This window comes from Ahaetulla prasina, chromosome 2, assembly GCF_028640845.1.
Source record: "Ahaetulla prasina isolate Xishuangbanna chromosome 2, ASM2864084v1, whole genome shotgun sequence".
In the NCBI taxonomy this organism is placed as follows: Eukaryota; Metazoa; Chordata; class Lepidosauria; order Squamata; family Colubridae; genus Ahaetulla; species Ahaetulla prasina.
Window position 1 is genome coordinate 189,411,811 of NC_080540.1, and position 15,229 is coordinate 189,427,039.

Genomic DNA, 15,229 nt, shown 5'->3' on the forward strand with positions numbered 1-15,229 from the left:
GAGGAACCAAACGTAAAATTAAATTGATCCATCTTCATTTCTTCATGTTACCACTGGTAAAGTTGGTTGAAACAGTCATCCTTTCTTTGAAAAATTGCAAAGGCAATTTAGAAAATGAAAATTGATAAAGCCATTAAAAAGCAAGATATTCCAGGAGCCATTGGTTGTAGTTTTTTTCCCCAGTGTATCCTTATCTTCTTACCTTTTACTTTTCTTGATGTGCCTTTTCCCATGCCAGTTGAAATAATTTAAGTTTTGAGAAGCTGCTGTTTAAAGGCAATATAGCCTAATGTCATATTAGATCAACATGTCCTTTACACAAGAAACATAAAGAGTGGCATTTGGGAGAGAAATAGAATGGAAGAACTAAGTACATAAGAACTAAGCCCAGGTGCTTAATGCATCTATTTTGCATATAGCGAAAAACTCCAGATTTATCCTAATCACATGCTCCTGAGGCACTTTAGTGAGCAAGGGCTGTTGTTTGCAAAGAGACGGTTGATAACCGCTGTTACAGAAGATAACACATCTTAGCAAAGATAGCCTAGGATTGAAATGCTACCTCTATCACCAGCACAAAAAAATGTGTTCTGACAAAAGAAATTATTAAAAATAATGTCATAGGGCAGAAAATTTTCTGCTATTAATTCAGAAAGGCAGGCTGAAGAACTGGAATTACAGTTCTTATTGTAAATTTACCAAAAATGCATTAAAAGCTTAGTCGTATCCTTTACCTTTATTCTGTTCTTTCTTCAGTGAGAAGATGATGTGCTTGCCCCAAGCACTGACTATTACAAGCAATAACCCTCTTCTTCAGAATCTCAGCATTCAGTGTGATTAGCACAGTTTTCTCTTCTGGACACAGATATTATAACAGGGTTGTAACTTTGAAGGTAGATTTTAATTTTAAAATCAAATGCGTGGCACTGAATTTTTTAAATGTGTTTTCTGTCACAGAATACTTGCTTCACTTCAACTGCTAATAATTTAAGCCTGTTTTTAGCAAAAATTAAATAGCTTTATAACCATGATGAAAATAATTACAATGTACATAAAACGAACAGCACCTAATTGAACAGGACCTATTACTAATAAATCTGGAGTGAAAATAAGTAGATTCTGCCAGAAACTCACTATACATGGTGCTAATTATTTGACAGTATATATTACTGTCCATTGTAAATGCAGTTCTCCAATTAGAAGGAAACATATGGCATGTTTGCTTGATGTACTTTCAGGAGTGGAAGACCATTATCAAGGAAGGGAGCATTTCATGAATTTCTCTTCTACTGCTTATCACCATTAGCATATTCAACTCAATTTTCTCACCCACTAGATAAAGACTTTACACAATACAAGAGAAACATTTTTCATTTGTATCCCAAGCAGTATTTTGCAGTAAATGTAAGCAAAATTCTACCACTTAGTATGAAATCTTTGCTCAAGACAACTGGCATGTTAAAAATATAAAAATTTCTGGGTCATATTACCTAATTCAAAACAGGAAAAACATAGAAGATGGACATCTACATGTTTTATCTGATCTTCACTTCTGTGGGAAAGTATCCATAACATCTTCCTTCTGTCTCAGCAAAATTGTCCAGTGTTAAAACAAAGACAGTAACAGTAACTGATTACCAAATTTGGCATCACTATTTTAATTTTATTTTTAAATATGTTTTTGTGGGTTTTAAAAGCAACACCTCCGAACTGTTAACAGTAGAACCTTTGCCTCTCATTAATAATGTATAAAATAAAGTTTTGATTTAACTTTCCATTCACTTGGGCTTCCTAAAGTCACTTTGTAAGTCTTTTCATCACACCAGGTCTTTCCGAAGAGAACTTAATGTCACTGGGGACAATGCTATTGAAAAGCAACCATTTCTGTCATGCAAGTTGGGTGAATTATTGAAACTAATAGTGGTGTATACTTTATGCTTCATCCTCTCAATTCATTGCATCCCTACAGTTGATATATTATCCTACGCAGGAAGAAGGAAGACAGTGTTGCTATATTAATTTATATGCTGATTTTCTCTCCATAAGTTATTCAAAGCAGCTAAAGTAACAATTAAAAGCCAACACTTAAAATATTATAAATCACTATATAGATCACTATAAACTAGCCCAAATTGGAAATGGATGTATTGACCTTTTCTGAAGACCAATTGGGAGCAAAAGGAAAGCCTTTAAAATAGAGGCCTTTAAATGTGCCTAATAAATAGAGCTTGGAAAGTAGGTGCATCTTCAAGAGAATTTCTCCAGTTGACATTACTTTCTCCGTTGATTCATCCTGTGGTCCCTAGGTAGTTAAGTTGTGAACTGTTTAAAGTTTAAAGTCAAATCCTTAAACTTTACCCTGAAAGTGCAGATCTTGCATTACAGTTATAATATGTAAGTAGTATTATACAACAGATGGCAGCCTATTTGTTGCATGTTATATCAACTGAATCTTCCAGGTAGCTACTCTCAAGCTGGGGGTTGAAAGTTAAATATTTAAGTTCTGTGTTATTGTGGGATGCCTTTGTGAAGAATATAGCTTTAGTGAGAAGAATGACTCCTCATATTGGCAAGCATTCTGATAGCCAAAATGTAAGGAACAAATGAAAGATTGTTTTCTTCCTTCTTTGATTTGTGAAAGAAGAGAACATCCATCATGTTCCATCAATTAATTATACCATCACAATTCCAAGACATGTAATATATTTAACATATATCAAGTGTTCAAGAACATCCAGGTGCCAGAGCAGATTAATAAACTCTGGAAAACATCCCATCACTGCCTCTCTGTTCTATGCATATCTTTCATGGTGCATCATATGGACAGAAATTTTATATATGTTTTGACACACAAATAGTGAAGTCTATCCTGATTGGTGATCAGTGATCTTATTGCTTCATGCAGGTCTTGGATTCCCAATAGCTGTTCTCTAGAGTTCTGGGGTCTGAGTTGGAGCCAGAGGGGCTCGTCCTTTTGCAAGGGCAGGATGATTAGTCCTCAGGTGGTTTCCCAAAGCTGTGTGAAAGAAAATCCATCATTATTATAAGAAGTAGCTTATACCTATATGTCCAGTTTTAAAGGAAACAACTCCATTGCCCAAGCTAATATCCTAATGTTTCACAAAGTCTTTATCAATGTAGGTGATGACCAGGCTGAGCCTGAGGGAGGGAACAAGCACATTATCAGCCTTGGATCCCTTCATAGGAGAAGACCTTCTCACGAGTTTGAGAAGTTTGATTGAGTTTGATTGAACTCACGAGAAGGTCTTCTTTTGCAATGTGTTTCCCTGGATACAACGTGAGGAAAGCGATGGAGCTTGAAAGGTAAGACGTGTGTCCTGCTTCTCACCCACCCTACCTGCCACCCCCAAATTGCATCCCTAAAGGGGCAGGTGGCTAAGCGAGGGGCAGGAGCCCTGTCATGCCTGGCAAGGGGGGGAGAAGGGACAGCAAGGGGACCCACATCTTGCTCCATGCGTCTTGCTTCTCCCCTGCCCCACCACCCCTCTCGATAAAGAGACGGTGAGGAAGGGAAGCAGCCAGGCTGCTGTTGCCATTGGGCTGGGGTGGGACGTGTTGGGCTGCTCAGCCGGTGCAAAGATCAGGGAGGGAAGGGTATGTCCCTGCCTTCCCCCATCCCCCGGGCCTTGCCTCCTCAATTCGTTTTGGTTGTGCAGCAAACAACCAGAGGAAATGGCGGGGCCAGCTGCACATACGTGTAAGTAGTTGGGGGGGTATTTTGCAGGGGTGCCTTATCGCATGCGCTGAAAAGCCTGATTGGGCTTATTATCCGGACATGTCTTATTTTCAGGGAAACATGGTATCTTCTCTCTAATTCAATGAAGAATCATTAATGAGCATTATCTGAGTTCAGTTTTTGAGCTAGCAATGTATTGAACTAATTTTCAAACTATTTAGCCTGCATTTAGTTAATTAGCTAAGCAGAATGCCATGGGTATGTTGTTAAATACATTACTGAAATCAAGATATATTATGTCAACGGGATTCTTACAATCATTAAGGAAGGTAGTAAAGGTAAAGATTCCCCTCACACATATGTGCTAGTCATTCCTAACTCTAGGGGGTGGTTCTCATCTCCGTTTCAAAGGCGAAGAGCCAGTGCTATCCGAAGATGTCTCCGTGGTCATGTGGCCGGTATGACTCAACACCAAAGGCACATGGAACGCTGCTCCCTTCCCACCAAAGGTGATCCCTATTTTTTTACTTGCATTTTTTATGTGCTTTCAAATTGCTAGGTTGGCAGAAGCTGTGACAAGTAACGGGAGCTCACCCCATTACAGGGCACTAGGGATTCGAACCACTGAACTGGCAACCTTTCAATCGACAAGCTCAGCGTCTTAGCCACTGAGCCACTGCATCCCTTATAAGGAAGCTAGTAGTTCTTCCTCAAAAAAAATTAGATGAAGTTTGACAAAGCCATGACCCAAAGCACTTTTCTGCAGCAAATGAACTAAGAATTGATATACCACAGGTTCTAAGGAGCAATCAGTATGCTGGATACATCAGTTACCCTCTCCTTGCATATCTAGATATGTTTCTTTCTAAAGGCACAAAGAATACTTACTTATCCAGGGTGATGTGTGCCCATGTTTACTCACTTCAAATACTCCCCTTCACTCATATAGTCCATAAAAGACCCTGTCAACTCAGCAAAATCTTCCAATACAAGACTGGTAGAGTCCTCACCAGACAGGTCACTGTCAGGCCGAGATTTCCTAGGATGAGTAGAATGAGACACAGTGCAAGGAACCTCAGTAGCTGTTTGGCCAACTGCAGGTGAACCACCTACAGGCATTACTGGCTCTTCATACTCTGCCTTTTCCACCTCTGTGTCTGAAGCAGGTCCTAAGACATGATAGAGGCTGGGTAAGCGGATGTCAAACTGAAGGCCAAACTTAGCAAAAAGCTTTTCATTCAAGGCATAGAGCTTTTCTGAGATGTCATAGCCAAGGAGGACAGAGAAGAGGCGGGCAATATAGCGCTCCTTAGCCAGAAGCAAATAGAGCTTTTTCCTTTGCCAAGTGATAAAAGAGGAGTCAATCTCTGCTGTCAAAGTTACCTGCCAAAGAAAGAAGAGAAAAAAGTTCATATGTTTGTTTTTAAGGATAATACATTTTGTTAGATTTATTATACAAATATACAAGAAATGCACATTTTGAAATAAATTCATATTTAATATACTATATATTTGTATGCATTATCAGGAGTGGGCTTCAAAAATTTTAGCAAGGGGTTCTCTGCCCAGCTGCTGGGTGGGAATGGCCATGTTGGGTGTGGCCTAGTTGGCCTCCTGCACCATGGCAGAGGGGGCATTTTTGCCCTCCCTGGGCTCCCTGGGCTCCCTGGGCTCCAGGAGGGCGAAAACAGCATCCCCAGGCTCCAGAGGCCCTCTGGCCCATTTCCAGCCTTCCTGAACTTCCAGTAGGCCCATTTTTCGCCCTTCCCGAGCCTCCACAAGCCCTGCACTTACCTGCATCCAAAACAGGCTGTGTGGGGATTCCTGGGAGGGGCAGGGCAAGGTGGGCAGGGCCAACCAGGAGTGGGATTTGGGGGTTCTCTGAACTGCACAGAATCTTAGCTAGATTCTCTCAAACACCTGTGAACCCGCAGCAGCCCACCCCATGCATTATCATTTTTGAAAATAAGTTTTTACAATACATTTCTCAAGTATTTCTTGAAAAGCTTGGAACACAATGTATAAGATTTGTTGCAAATGTATTTTTAAAAAGCTCAATTACATTGGGAAAGTGGATCGATCTTTGAGAGTGACAAAAGCAAGGGAAGTATAGAGGGCATCTGTTTATTTTGAATGAGAATAAATAAGAACCCAAGCCGTGCCTATCTGGGGCAGTTTTCCTTGGTCCATCTAGTCTGTTCTCACAGTGCCATACCAAGTGCAGGAAGAAGCCCACCAGTCTCACAGCAGATGGTCTTTAGAGGTAGTCACACCATCAATAAGGCTAGTAGCTTTGACTTCCATGTATTGTTCCAACCGTTTTTTGAAGCCACCTTATTTGTAGCCAGAACCCGATCTGATGGTAATGAATTCCACAGTTGAATTGTGTATTGTTTAAAATCCCCAGGGACATATAAACGACACACAAAGATACTGAAGAAACACTCTCATGGTCTGGTTGAAGTTTTCTGTGAGAGATGTGAAAGAATTCTTGAAGTACTAAATGACTGAACAAACTATTATTTGCATCTTTAAAAAGGAGAAGAAATAGATCCAAAGAGGCATAAAAAGGTAAAGGTTCTCCTCGCACATACATGCTAGTCATTGCCGACTCTAGGGGGCGGTGCTCATCTCCGTTTCAAAGCCGAAGAGCCAGCGCTGTCCGAAGATGTCTCCATGGTCATGTGGTCGGCATGACTCAACGCCAAAGGCACACGGAACGCTGTTACCTTCCCACCAAAGAGGCATAGAGCTACCAATTTCACATCAGATTATGTGATTATTAATCACATAATTTCATATACTACAGGCCACTCAACCAAGGAGAACAAATAGATGAACTTTTTGCTAATCAGTTAATAAATGTATGTAGGAAACATACTATAGTAGTAATGAGAGATTTTAACTACCCTAACATCAACAGGGAGACAAACTGCAACAAATGGGAGATCAAATAGGTTCCTGACCAACCTAGCTGATAACTTTTTCACCCAAAAGGAAGAGGAGGGAACTAGAGGGATAACTACACTGGACCTTATTCTTACTAACAGAGAAGAAGTGATAGAAGATTTAAGTTACAGGAACTTTGGGAGATAATGACCGTGTCATATTAGAATTCAATATAATGCAAACACAAGTAACAGAACATAATCAAACCAATATCCTAGACTTTAAAAGAACTGATTTTAACAAACTTAGAGAGAGTTGGGAAAGAATCCCATGGATGAAATTCTTTTTTTTTTTTAATTGAAAAAGTTTTACAACAATTAAATTTTTCTCCCTCCCCCCCTTCCCCCCTCCCTCCAAAACCCTCCTCCCAACCCCCCGGACTTCCCGGAGCAAACACAAGGTATAGTTCATTAAACAAACAGTCATACATTAAATTTTTTAAATCTAACACAATTATAATCCTTCTCTCTCACATAACCTGACTTCTTCCATTAAAATCAAAAACAACATCCTTCATTCAAAGGCAATCCAAAATTTCTTAATCTGATATCTATTTTGAATATAGTCGATCCAGTTCTTCCATTCATTTAAATATTTTTCTTGAGTACTGTCTTTCAAGAAGGCTGAGATTTTAGCCATCTCAGCCAAATTGGAAACTTTCAATATCCATTCTTCTATTGTGGGTAATTCTTTTTTCTTCCAATATTGTCCAATCAACAGTCTTGCTGCTGTTATTAAGTTCAAAATCAACTTAGTCTCAATCACTGTACAGTCTGTTGTTATTCCCAAAAGAAAAAATTGCGGTAGGAACTTTATCTTCTTCTTCAGAACATTCTGCATAATCCACCAGATTCTTATCCAGAAAGACTTAATTTTCTTACAAGTCCACCATACATGAAAATATGTAGCATCATCACAATTACATCTCCAACATTTCGCTTGCATATCTGGATACATACATGATAATTTCTTAGGATCTAAATGCCATCTATAAAACATCTTATAAAAATTTTCCCTTAAATTCTGCGCTTGCGTAAATTTAACATTTCTAACCCAAATTTTTTCCCATGTTTCCAACATTATTGGTTCTTGAATATTCTGTGCCCATTTTATCATACAATCCTTTCAGAATCTATTTCTATCAACACAGTATACAATCTCTTTATATGCCCCTGGGTTTGGTTTCTAATTTGTTTAACCAAATTTTCTTCATTTTGAATAATACCAATTTTCTGATCTTCTTTCCATCTAGCCTTTAACTGTCCATATTGAAACCAAGTATAATTCCTCCTCTTCTTTTAATGTATCCAAAGATTTTAGTTGTAAATTTCCCCTCTCATTGTATAAAAGATCTTTATAAGTAATCATTTCTTGTTCCTGTTCTATATTTATATTCTCTACTGCGTGCCGAGGACTTGCCCATATAGAAATTTTATAATTTAACTTATAATAATATTTTTTCCAGACACGCAGAAGAGAAATTCTCAACACATGATTCTTAAAAGCTTTATCTACTTTCTTATCATACAATAAATATGCATGCCAACCATATAATAAATCATAACCTTCTATATTCAAAATCCTTTCCTCCGTCAAATTAAACCAATCACTTATTACCGAAAGAACAACTGCTTCATAATACAGTTTTAAATTAGGCATTTTTAATCCTCCTCTTTCCCGTGGATGAAATTCTTAAAGGGGAGATCAACTCAAGAAGCCTGAGAAACTCTGAAAAATATGATTATAAAAACCCAGTCCAACTCAATCCCACTGAAAAAGAAAAAGAAAACAACCAAGAAAAACCAGCATGGTTGCACAAAGAACGCTCTGATAAACTGGAAGAAAAAAAGGATAAGTACAAAAAAATGGAAAGAGGGACACATAACTAAGGCCAAATACCAACTAATAGGCCAAACCTGCAAAGATGAAGTAATACTTGCAACAAATGTCAATAATAATAATAATAAAAGTTTCTTTCAACACATAAAAAAGAAGAAAAAAGTCAAAGAAACTATAGGTCCACTAATAGGAGAAGATGGTAAGGAAGTAACTTGGTGTAGAAAGAAAGCAGAATGGCTTAATTCACTTTTTGCATCTGTACAAGCCAACTTACCAAAAACAGAACCATAAAAGACAGATTAGGAATGCAAATTAAAATGACACCTGTCAATGCTAGACAGATTCTAATCACTGTTCCTGACAGATTACATCCCACCGTTCTGAGGAAACTGACAGGCGGGTTCTTAGAACCATTGAACTTTCAAAGTTCTTGGAGCAATGGGGAACTATCTGAGGACTGGAAAAGAGCTGATGTGGTTCCCATCTTCAAAAAAAGTGGGGAGGGGGAAAAGATCTAGGAAATTACAGACCAATCAGCCTGACATCAATGCCAGAGAAGATCTTGGAAAAGATAATCAAGCAACAAATCTGCAAACACCTAGAAACAAAATTAAAACCAGAAGCTAATATGGGTTTGTCAAAAACAGATCAACAAACAAATCTTATTTCATTCTTTGACAAAGTGACTAAATTAGTGGATCAGTGAAATGCTGTTAACTTAGTGTCAACTCTCAAAACAACTTTAGCTGAAGCCATATCCTTTTTACTTCGTTTCTTAGTTCCATACATATGGGGTCAGGGGGAGCTATGGGGTGTGGGATAATTTCCTTCCAGGTGCCAAACATAACAGCAATAAGGCCCATGGGAATCAAGGTTGTCTCAACAAGAGTTTGTAATGGACGGAGGGAGTAGCTGAGTAGCCTACCATCTACCTGGCTGGTTAATGTGACCAATGACACTAGGGGGGTGGGTGATATCTATTTCTCTTATTATACTGAAAACACAGGAAATATTTAGAGTTGGTTTCACATTTGAATGTGCCGATATGATGTACCCAGTAAAATGATCTTTGAGAGAAGCCACAGCCTCAGTGTCCTCAACTGATTGGGGCCATTACCTGGAACCATAACACATAGTATATTTAGATTTTAATAAAACATTTAATAAAGTAGACCACAACCTACTTCTTGGCAAGCTAGGAAAATGTGAGATAGACAGTACCACCACCAGAAGTGTTTGTAACTGACTAACAAATCATATTCAACATGTAGTCCACAATGGAACTACATTTACATGGAGGGGAGTAAGTGGTGGGGAACCCCACTGTTCCATCTTGGGCCCAGTATCTTTATGAACAATCTAGAAGAGGGAATAGAAGGGGAAGTCTCAAATTTGGAGATGATAATACTGTAAGTGGCACAAATAGCCAACACCCCAGAATACAAGCTCAAGATCCAAAAGGATTTTGACTGACATGAACACTGGGCCCTACCTAACAAAATGAAATTCAATGTAGATAAAAGAAAGATTTTACGCTTAGACAAGAAAAGCCAACTGTATAGGTACAGGCTAGGTGAAAACTTGGCTTAATGCCAGTAACTGTGAGACGGATCTTGGAGTCCTAATGGACAATCAATTAAATATGAGCCAACAGTGTGTGGCGGCAAACCAAAAAGCCAATGCAATCCTGTGTTACATTAATAGAGGGATAGAATCAAGATCACAGGAACTTCTAGAACCGCATTACAAATCCTTATAAGACCACACTTGAAATACTGTATCCAGTTCTGGTCACCACAATATAAAAAAGACGTTGAGACTCTGGAAAGAGTGCATAGAAGAGCAACAAGAATGATTAAGGGGCTGGAGGCTATAACATGAAGAATGGTTACGGAAATTGGGTATGTCTAGTGAGTCTAATGAAAAGGACTAGGGGAGACATGAAAGCAATGTTCCAATATTGGGATGCTGCCACACAGATGCGGGTGTCAAACTAATTTCCAAAGCACCAGAAGGCAAGACAAGAAACAATGGATGGAAACTAATTAAAGAGAGAAGCAGTCTAGAACTAAGATGAAATTTCCTGACTGTGAGAAAAATGAACCAGTGGAATGGCTAGAAGTTGTGGGTGCTCCATCACTGGAGGCTTTTAAGAAGAAACTGGACAGCCATTCATTTAAAATGGTACAGGGTCTCCTGCTTGATCAGGGGGCTGGCCTAGAAGATCTCCAAGGTTATTTATTTGATTGATTGATTGATTGATTGATTGATTGATTTATATTGCCACCTATTCACACATAGTGACTCAAGGTGGCTTACAAGAATATAAAAACATCATATACAAACAATAAAACTCATAAAAGAGAGAATCATATATAATAAAATAAAATAATCCCCCACCCCCTGCCTCAGCAACAACACATCATATGAGCCACTTAATGGGCTCCATCCCATTCTGCATTCCCCAGGCCCATTGGCAGAACCAGGTCTTCAGCCTGGTTCTTTATGGGAATACTCAGCAATCTATCTTCATTTCAACGAAATGTTTATATCATGGCATTCCAATTAGCAAGCCAGTTGCTAATTGTGGACTGGATGGTATGACAACGAAGGAAATGTGTCAAATGGCATTCTAGAATACAGCAAGGTAACCCACAGACCACAAGTCATACATAGTTTGAACTATCCCACCGACACACAGACACACATTTTTGAGGTCAATCATATGTTAACTGTACAACATATTTATAATGTTTTTCTGCCAATCTTTTGCTTATATCTAGTCTTGCAAAAAGTCCTCTATATTTCTTTCCTAGGCTTATGGATTGCCTTTTCTTAACCAAGTTCAGCATGTGGCTGAATTAGAAATTAGAGCTGCTGTCTGGATAGGTTTCCTCTATCTTTACTTGTTGAGGTTTGCTGCCAAAATTCAGCAATAACTATGGCATCTTTCTCTATAACTATTACATCTTATTCCCTCTACTCTCCACCCTAGTCTCTCTACCCTGAAAGCTTGCAAAGAAGAAAGCCATTTTGCACCGGCATTTGCCTTATTTTTGGTTGTGGATGCACTATCATAATAACACATTGATGTCCTTTCCTTTTTCCTGTACTTTATGAGATCACTGCCAATGTGCACAGGCAGGGCCTCTTATTGCCTGAAGGGAGCATCTTACACAACAGGAGAAGGATTCTAATTATGTTTATTATTAAATTAGTTGTCAATAACAATAAGAGTATCCATGACTATTGTTAAATAAATGGATGATGTAAGTCTTTGAACAGTGAAATTAAAATAATGATGAAGTATTTTTAGGTTTTTTTTATTTTGAATATATGATATTGCAATCAAATGTGCAGATGAGATAGGGGCTTCCTGAAAGGATTATGAAATAGCGATTGATCAAAAGTTGAATATAAGTCAGCAGCAGGATATGGATACTAAAACAGAACGATCAGTTGTAAGACACATCAACTGAAATATTGTTTCCAAATCATCAGAAGGGGAAGAACTGATAGTTTGTACTGCCAGATCCCAGGTACAGTACTGTTTCCAATTTTGAGAAAGAAAAAAGAGAGAAGAGAGGAGAGGAGAGGAGAGGAGAGGAGAGGAGAGGAGAGGAGAGGAGAAAGGAGAGGAGAGGGGAGGGGAGCGGAGCGGAGGGGGAAAGGGAGGGAGAGAGAGAAACAGAAAAGGATAGCGGGGATAACCAGAGATTGGTACATATGAAGAAAAATTGCAGGAACTAAGTAAAAAGTGGGTGAGAGGTGATTTGATAGCACTATTTCAGATAATGAAAAGGTACAACACATCGTTGTCCCAGGATCAGTGGTGGTACTCAGCTGGTTTGTGCAAACTGGTAGCGGCAGCTGTGGGAGGCTCTGCCCACCCACCTGGATGTCATCACATCTCATTTTTGATGCTTTGCACATGCATGGAAGGCATGTAACATTTGTGAACTGATAGCGAAGGTAAGTGAATAGCACCCTGCCCAGGATGCATATCCCTGCAATGTTCCTTCTTTTAATCATTCCAATTCAGAAATTCAAAAGAAATTTGAAATTCAGGAATTCAAAATTCAAAAAGAATTTGTGGAAAAGATCCCAGGAGCCCTAATCCTGGACCTCACCAATATCTAATCTCTTCAATTAGGGTTTGTTTGAAGTATGCCTACTTTCTTATTTGCAAGTAGAGTTTTGGAAAGTTTCTCCTCTTTCAAGAGCAGCTTAGTATGTACTACAGGCAGGAAGAGTGAAGGCGAATGTCCCAAGATATAATAAACAAGCTGAACTACACAAACACTTTCCTGGATGCTCACACTCTTTGCTCCTCAACAGGAAATGAAAGATGGAGGAAATTATAAAGAAATCTGAACATTATGAAGAACATTACCTGAAATGTTCCCTCTTCAGAAGGCCGTAATGATTCCCACTCTGGGGAATCCAAGAACTGATATGGGAAAACATAATGTAAAAACTGTCCATCCTGACTTACTTTAACCCTGCAGAAAGAGAGAAAGGAGGGCAGGAAAATGATAAAAATTAGAAGAGCTGTTGTGCAATTGCTGAACAACTAAAAAACATATGATAAAGTTCATGCAAGTGGTCATTTTAGATACAAACAACACCTTCATATAGGATAGAGTTGTTTTAGACATTAATATCTGTGGCAGTTTAAAAAAGTACTGTTCAACAATATCAGATTGTTCTGCACACAATATAAGTAACAGGAAGACAAGGCAAGCAGGTGCAAAGAACAGTAGCAGTCAGGAAGAAGAAAGTAATAGTGAGGCTTCAAGCTCTGTGTGCAAACTGCTATTCATTAATATGCCCCTAAAAGAAGCAAGCACTTCACAGGAAGCAAGCTTCATAGCTCTAACCAAGGCTAGTAAACAATGACTCATTGTAAGCGGAAGGTTTGATGCAACAGCTCCCTTCCCTTTCTGGCTTCATCCTTGTTCCGAAGCATATGTTCACAATAGAAGAAGGGAAATACTTTTTGTCAAAGCAATGGCATTCCATGAGTCAACTATTCTGTCTTAAGACAGTTAGAGCTTTTTCAGAGTTCCCCTCCCTTGTTGGGTGTAGCCATTTTGTGTATTGGACAGCCATTTCATTCAGCCCTGTTTGCATCTACCCATTTTGTCTGTGATGGAAAAAAAAAGCAAAGGGTCTGTGACAACCTATAATCTTGTCTCACCAATCAAGAAACTTTTCCCATCCGTTGCCTAGAGAGCATTCCCACCTTCCAAATTGGATCATTACTCTGACATCTTTCTGTTGCAGAGCTTCTTTTCTACATTGTTGCTGATGCTTGTATATGAACCATATAATGCTGCCAAGGTACTATTCTTTCTCAAAACAGAGGACAAATTTACCCTAGGGCAGGGGTGTCAAACCCAATCACATTGCAAGACGTAACGAGACATATCAGGATGTTTTTTGCCTTTGCGGAGCTGGGGTGGGTGTGGCCTGCCCGGGTCTGGGCGTGGCCTGCACAGGCCGTATCCAGCCCACAGCCGTCAGTTTGACAGGCCTGCCCTAGGGTTTTAATAAGCATTGTATTATTGAATGCTTCCAGGAGAAAACACATCAATTCTCAAGGATATATTTGGCTCTTGCTTTGTTTTAGGAATTTTAAGTGGAATTTTAAATATTTTGCATTCAGGCTGACTTTTCCTTCAACAGAATAAATTCTGAACAGTATGATTAAAGATACATACCTGGCAAAAGTTTTCTGCATTTCATCACAATGACAAACCAATTCCAGAACACCATCCAGTATCGCTAAATTAAAACATTATTGTCAAGAGTAAAGGTTAATCTTGTGACTTCATTTGACTTTGCTATTGCTCCAGACTACCTCTGTTTCACTTGGCTGTACTGCTAATTTGCACACACTCCTAAAAAGGGACTGAGATATGGCAGATAAAGAATAATACTAAAGGCCAAGTTTTAACTTTTAGATATCTTATGTGCAGTGTTTCAATACTCTAAAGTCGGGTGTGATCAAATTCAATCTATCTCCAATAATGCTAATAATCATATTATTAAAGCTGTACTCAGTTTCTTTTATTCTAAAGGAAGCAAAAATATGTTTAACATCATAAGGGTCTATAGCAATTTTTTCACCCAGATGTTATATGGCATATGTGGGAAGTTTTATATCAAAATATATCATGTTTCCCTGAAAATACGATCCGGTCTTATTTTCTTTTGGGCCCCAAAATAAACACCAGGTCTTATTCTCGTGGGATGTCTTACCTACTTACCTTAGCACCACTGCAACCACACATCCCACACCCCAACATCTGTAGCACTGCTGCCTGTCTGGCACCACTCTTTGCCAAATGCTTCATGGCTTGTCATACCAGTGCCGCTGCTCGTGGCAGGCTGCATGGCGTGTTGCGCCATTGCGTGCGCAAGCAGTGGCATGGCACAACGTGCCATGTGGCTTCCTGCCATGAGCAGCAGCACCAGTGCAATGAGCCATGAAGCTTCCTGCCATGAGTGTGGGCACCAGCCTGATGTGCCATGTGGTGTCCGGCCACAAGTGACTGCAGCAGTTGGGCAGCAACATAACAGGTGTCAGGGCATGGGAGACCTGGCTGCAGCAGTCCTAAGATAAGCAGGTGCAGGGTGCATGGGGCAGCTCTACCATCCCACCCCTACCCTAGCTTGATTTTTATGCATGCTCTTTGCCCCATCTCATACAACCAGATGATGGGTGGGGCTTAACTAGTG

The 15,229-nt window shown here is 39.3% G+C and overlaps 2 protein-coding genes across 11 annotated transcripts in view; one reads left to right on the plus strand and one right to left on the minus strand.

The window, feature by feature from the left end:
- The window catches only part of PLA1A (phospholipase A1 member A), a 56,304-nt gene that overhangs the window by 37,582 nt on the left and 3,493 nt on the right, over positions 1-15,229 (plus strand). For 4 of the 9 annotated variants that reach the window (XM_058174227.1, XM_058174228.1, XM_058174229.1 and 1 more), the window contains one exon: positions 757-3,102. The exons of 1 other annotated variant lie outside the window; for it this stretch is intronic. In XM_058174227.1, the coding sequence (XP_058030210.1) occupies positions 757-841 (85 nt within the window). In that variant the 3' untranslated portion in view covers positions 842-3,102. Of the gene's footprint in view, positions 1-756; positions 3,103-3,126; positions 4,571-6,104; positions 7,090-15,229 lie in introns of those variants that run through there. 4 more of the 9 variants (XR_009153990.1, XR_009153991.1, XR_009153992.1 and 1 more) reach the window with 3 other exon arrangements.
- The window catches only part of POPDC2 (popeye domain containing 2), a 45,887-nt gene continuing 33,534 nt past the window's right edge, over positions 2,877-15,229 (minus strand). Inside the window, exons 2-4 of one of the 2 annotated variants that reach the window (XM_058174233.1) lie at positions 12,879-12,987; positions 4,708-5,080; positions 2,877-3,016 (exon numbers count right to left, since the gene is read on the minus strand). In XM_058174233.1, the coding sequence (XP_058030216.1) occupies positions 2,931-3,016; positions 4,708-5,080; positions 12,879-12,987 (568 nt within the window). In that variant the 3' untranslated portion in view covers positions 2,877-2,930. Of the gene's footprint in view, positions 3,017-4,585; positions 5,081-12,878; positions 12,988-15,229 lie in introns of both variants that reach the window. The other variant, XM_058174232.1, reaches the window with a different exon arrangement.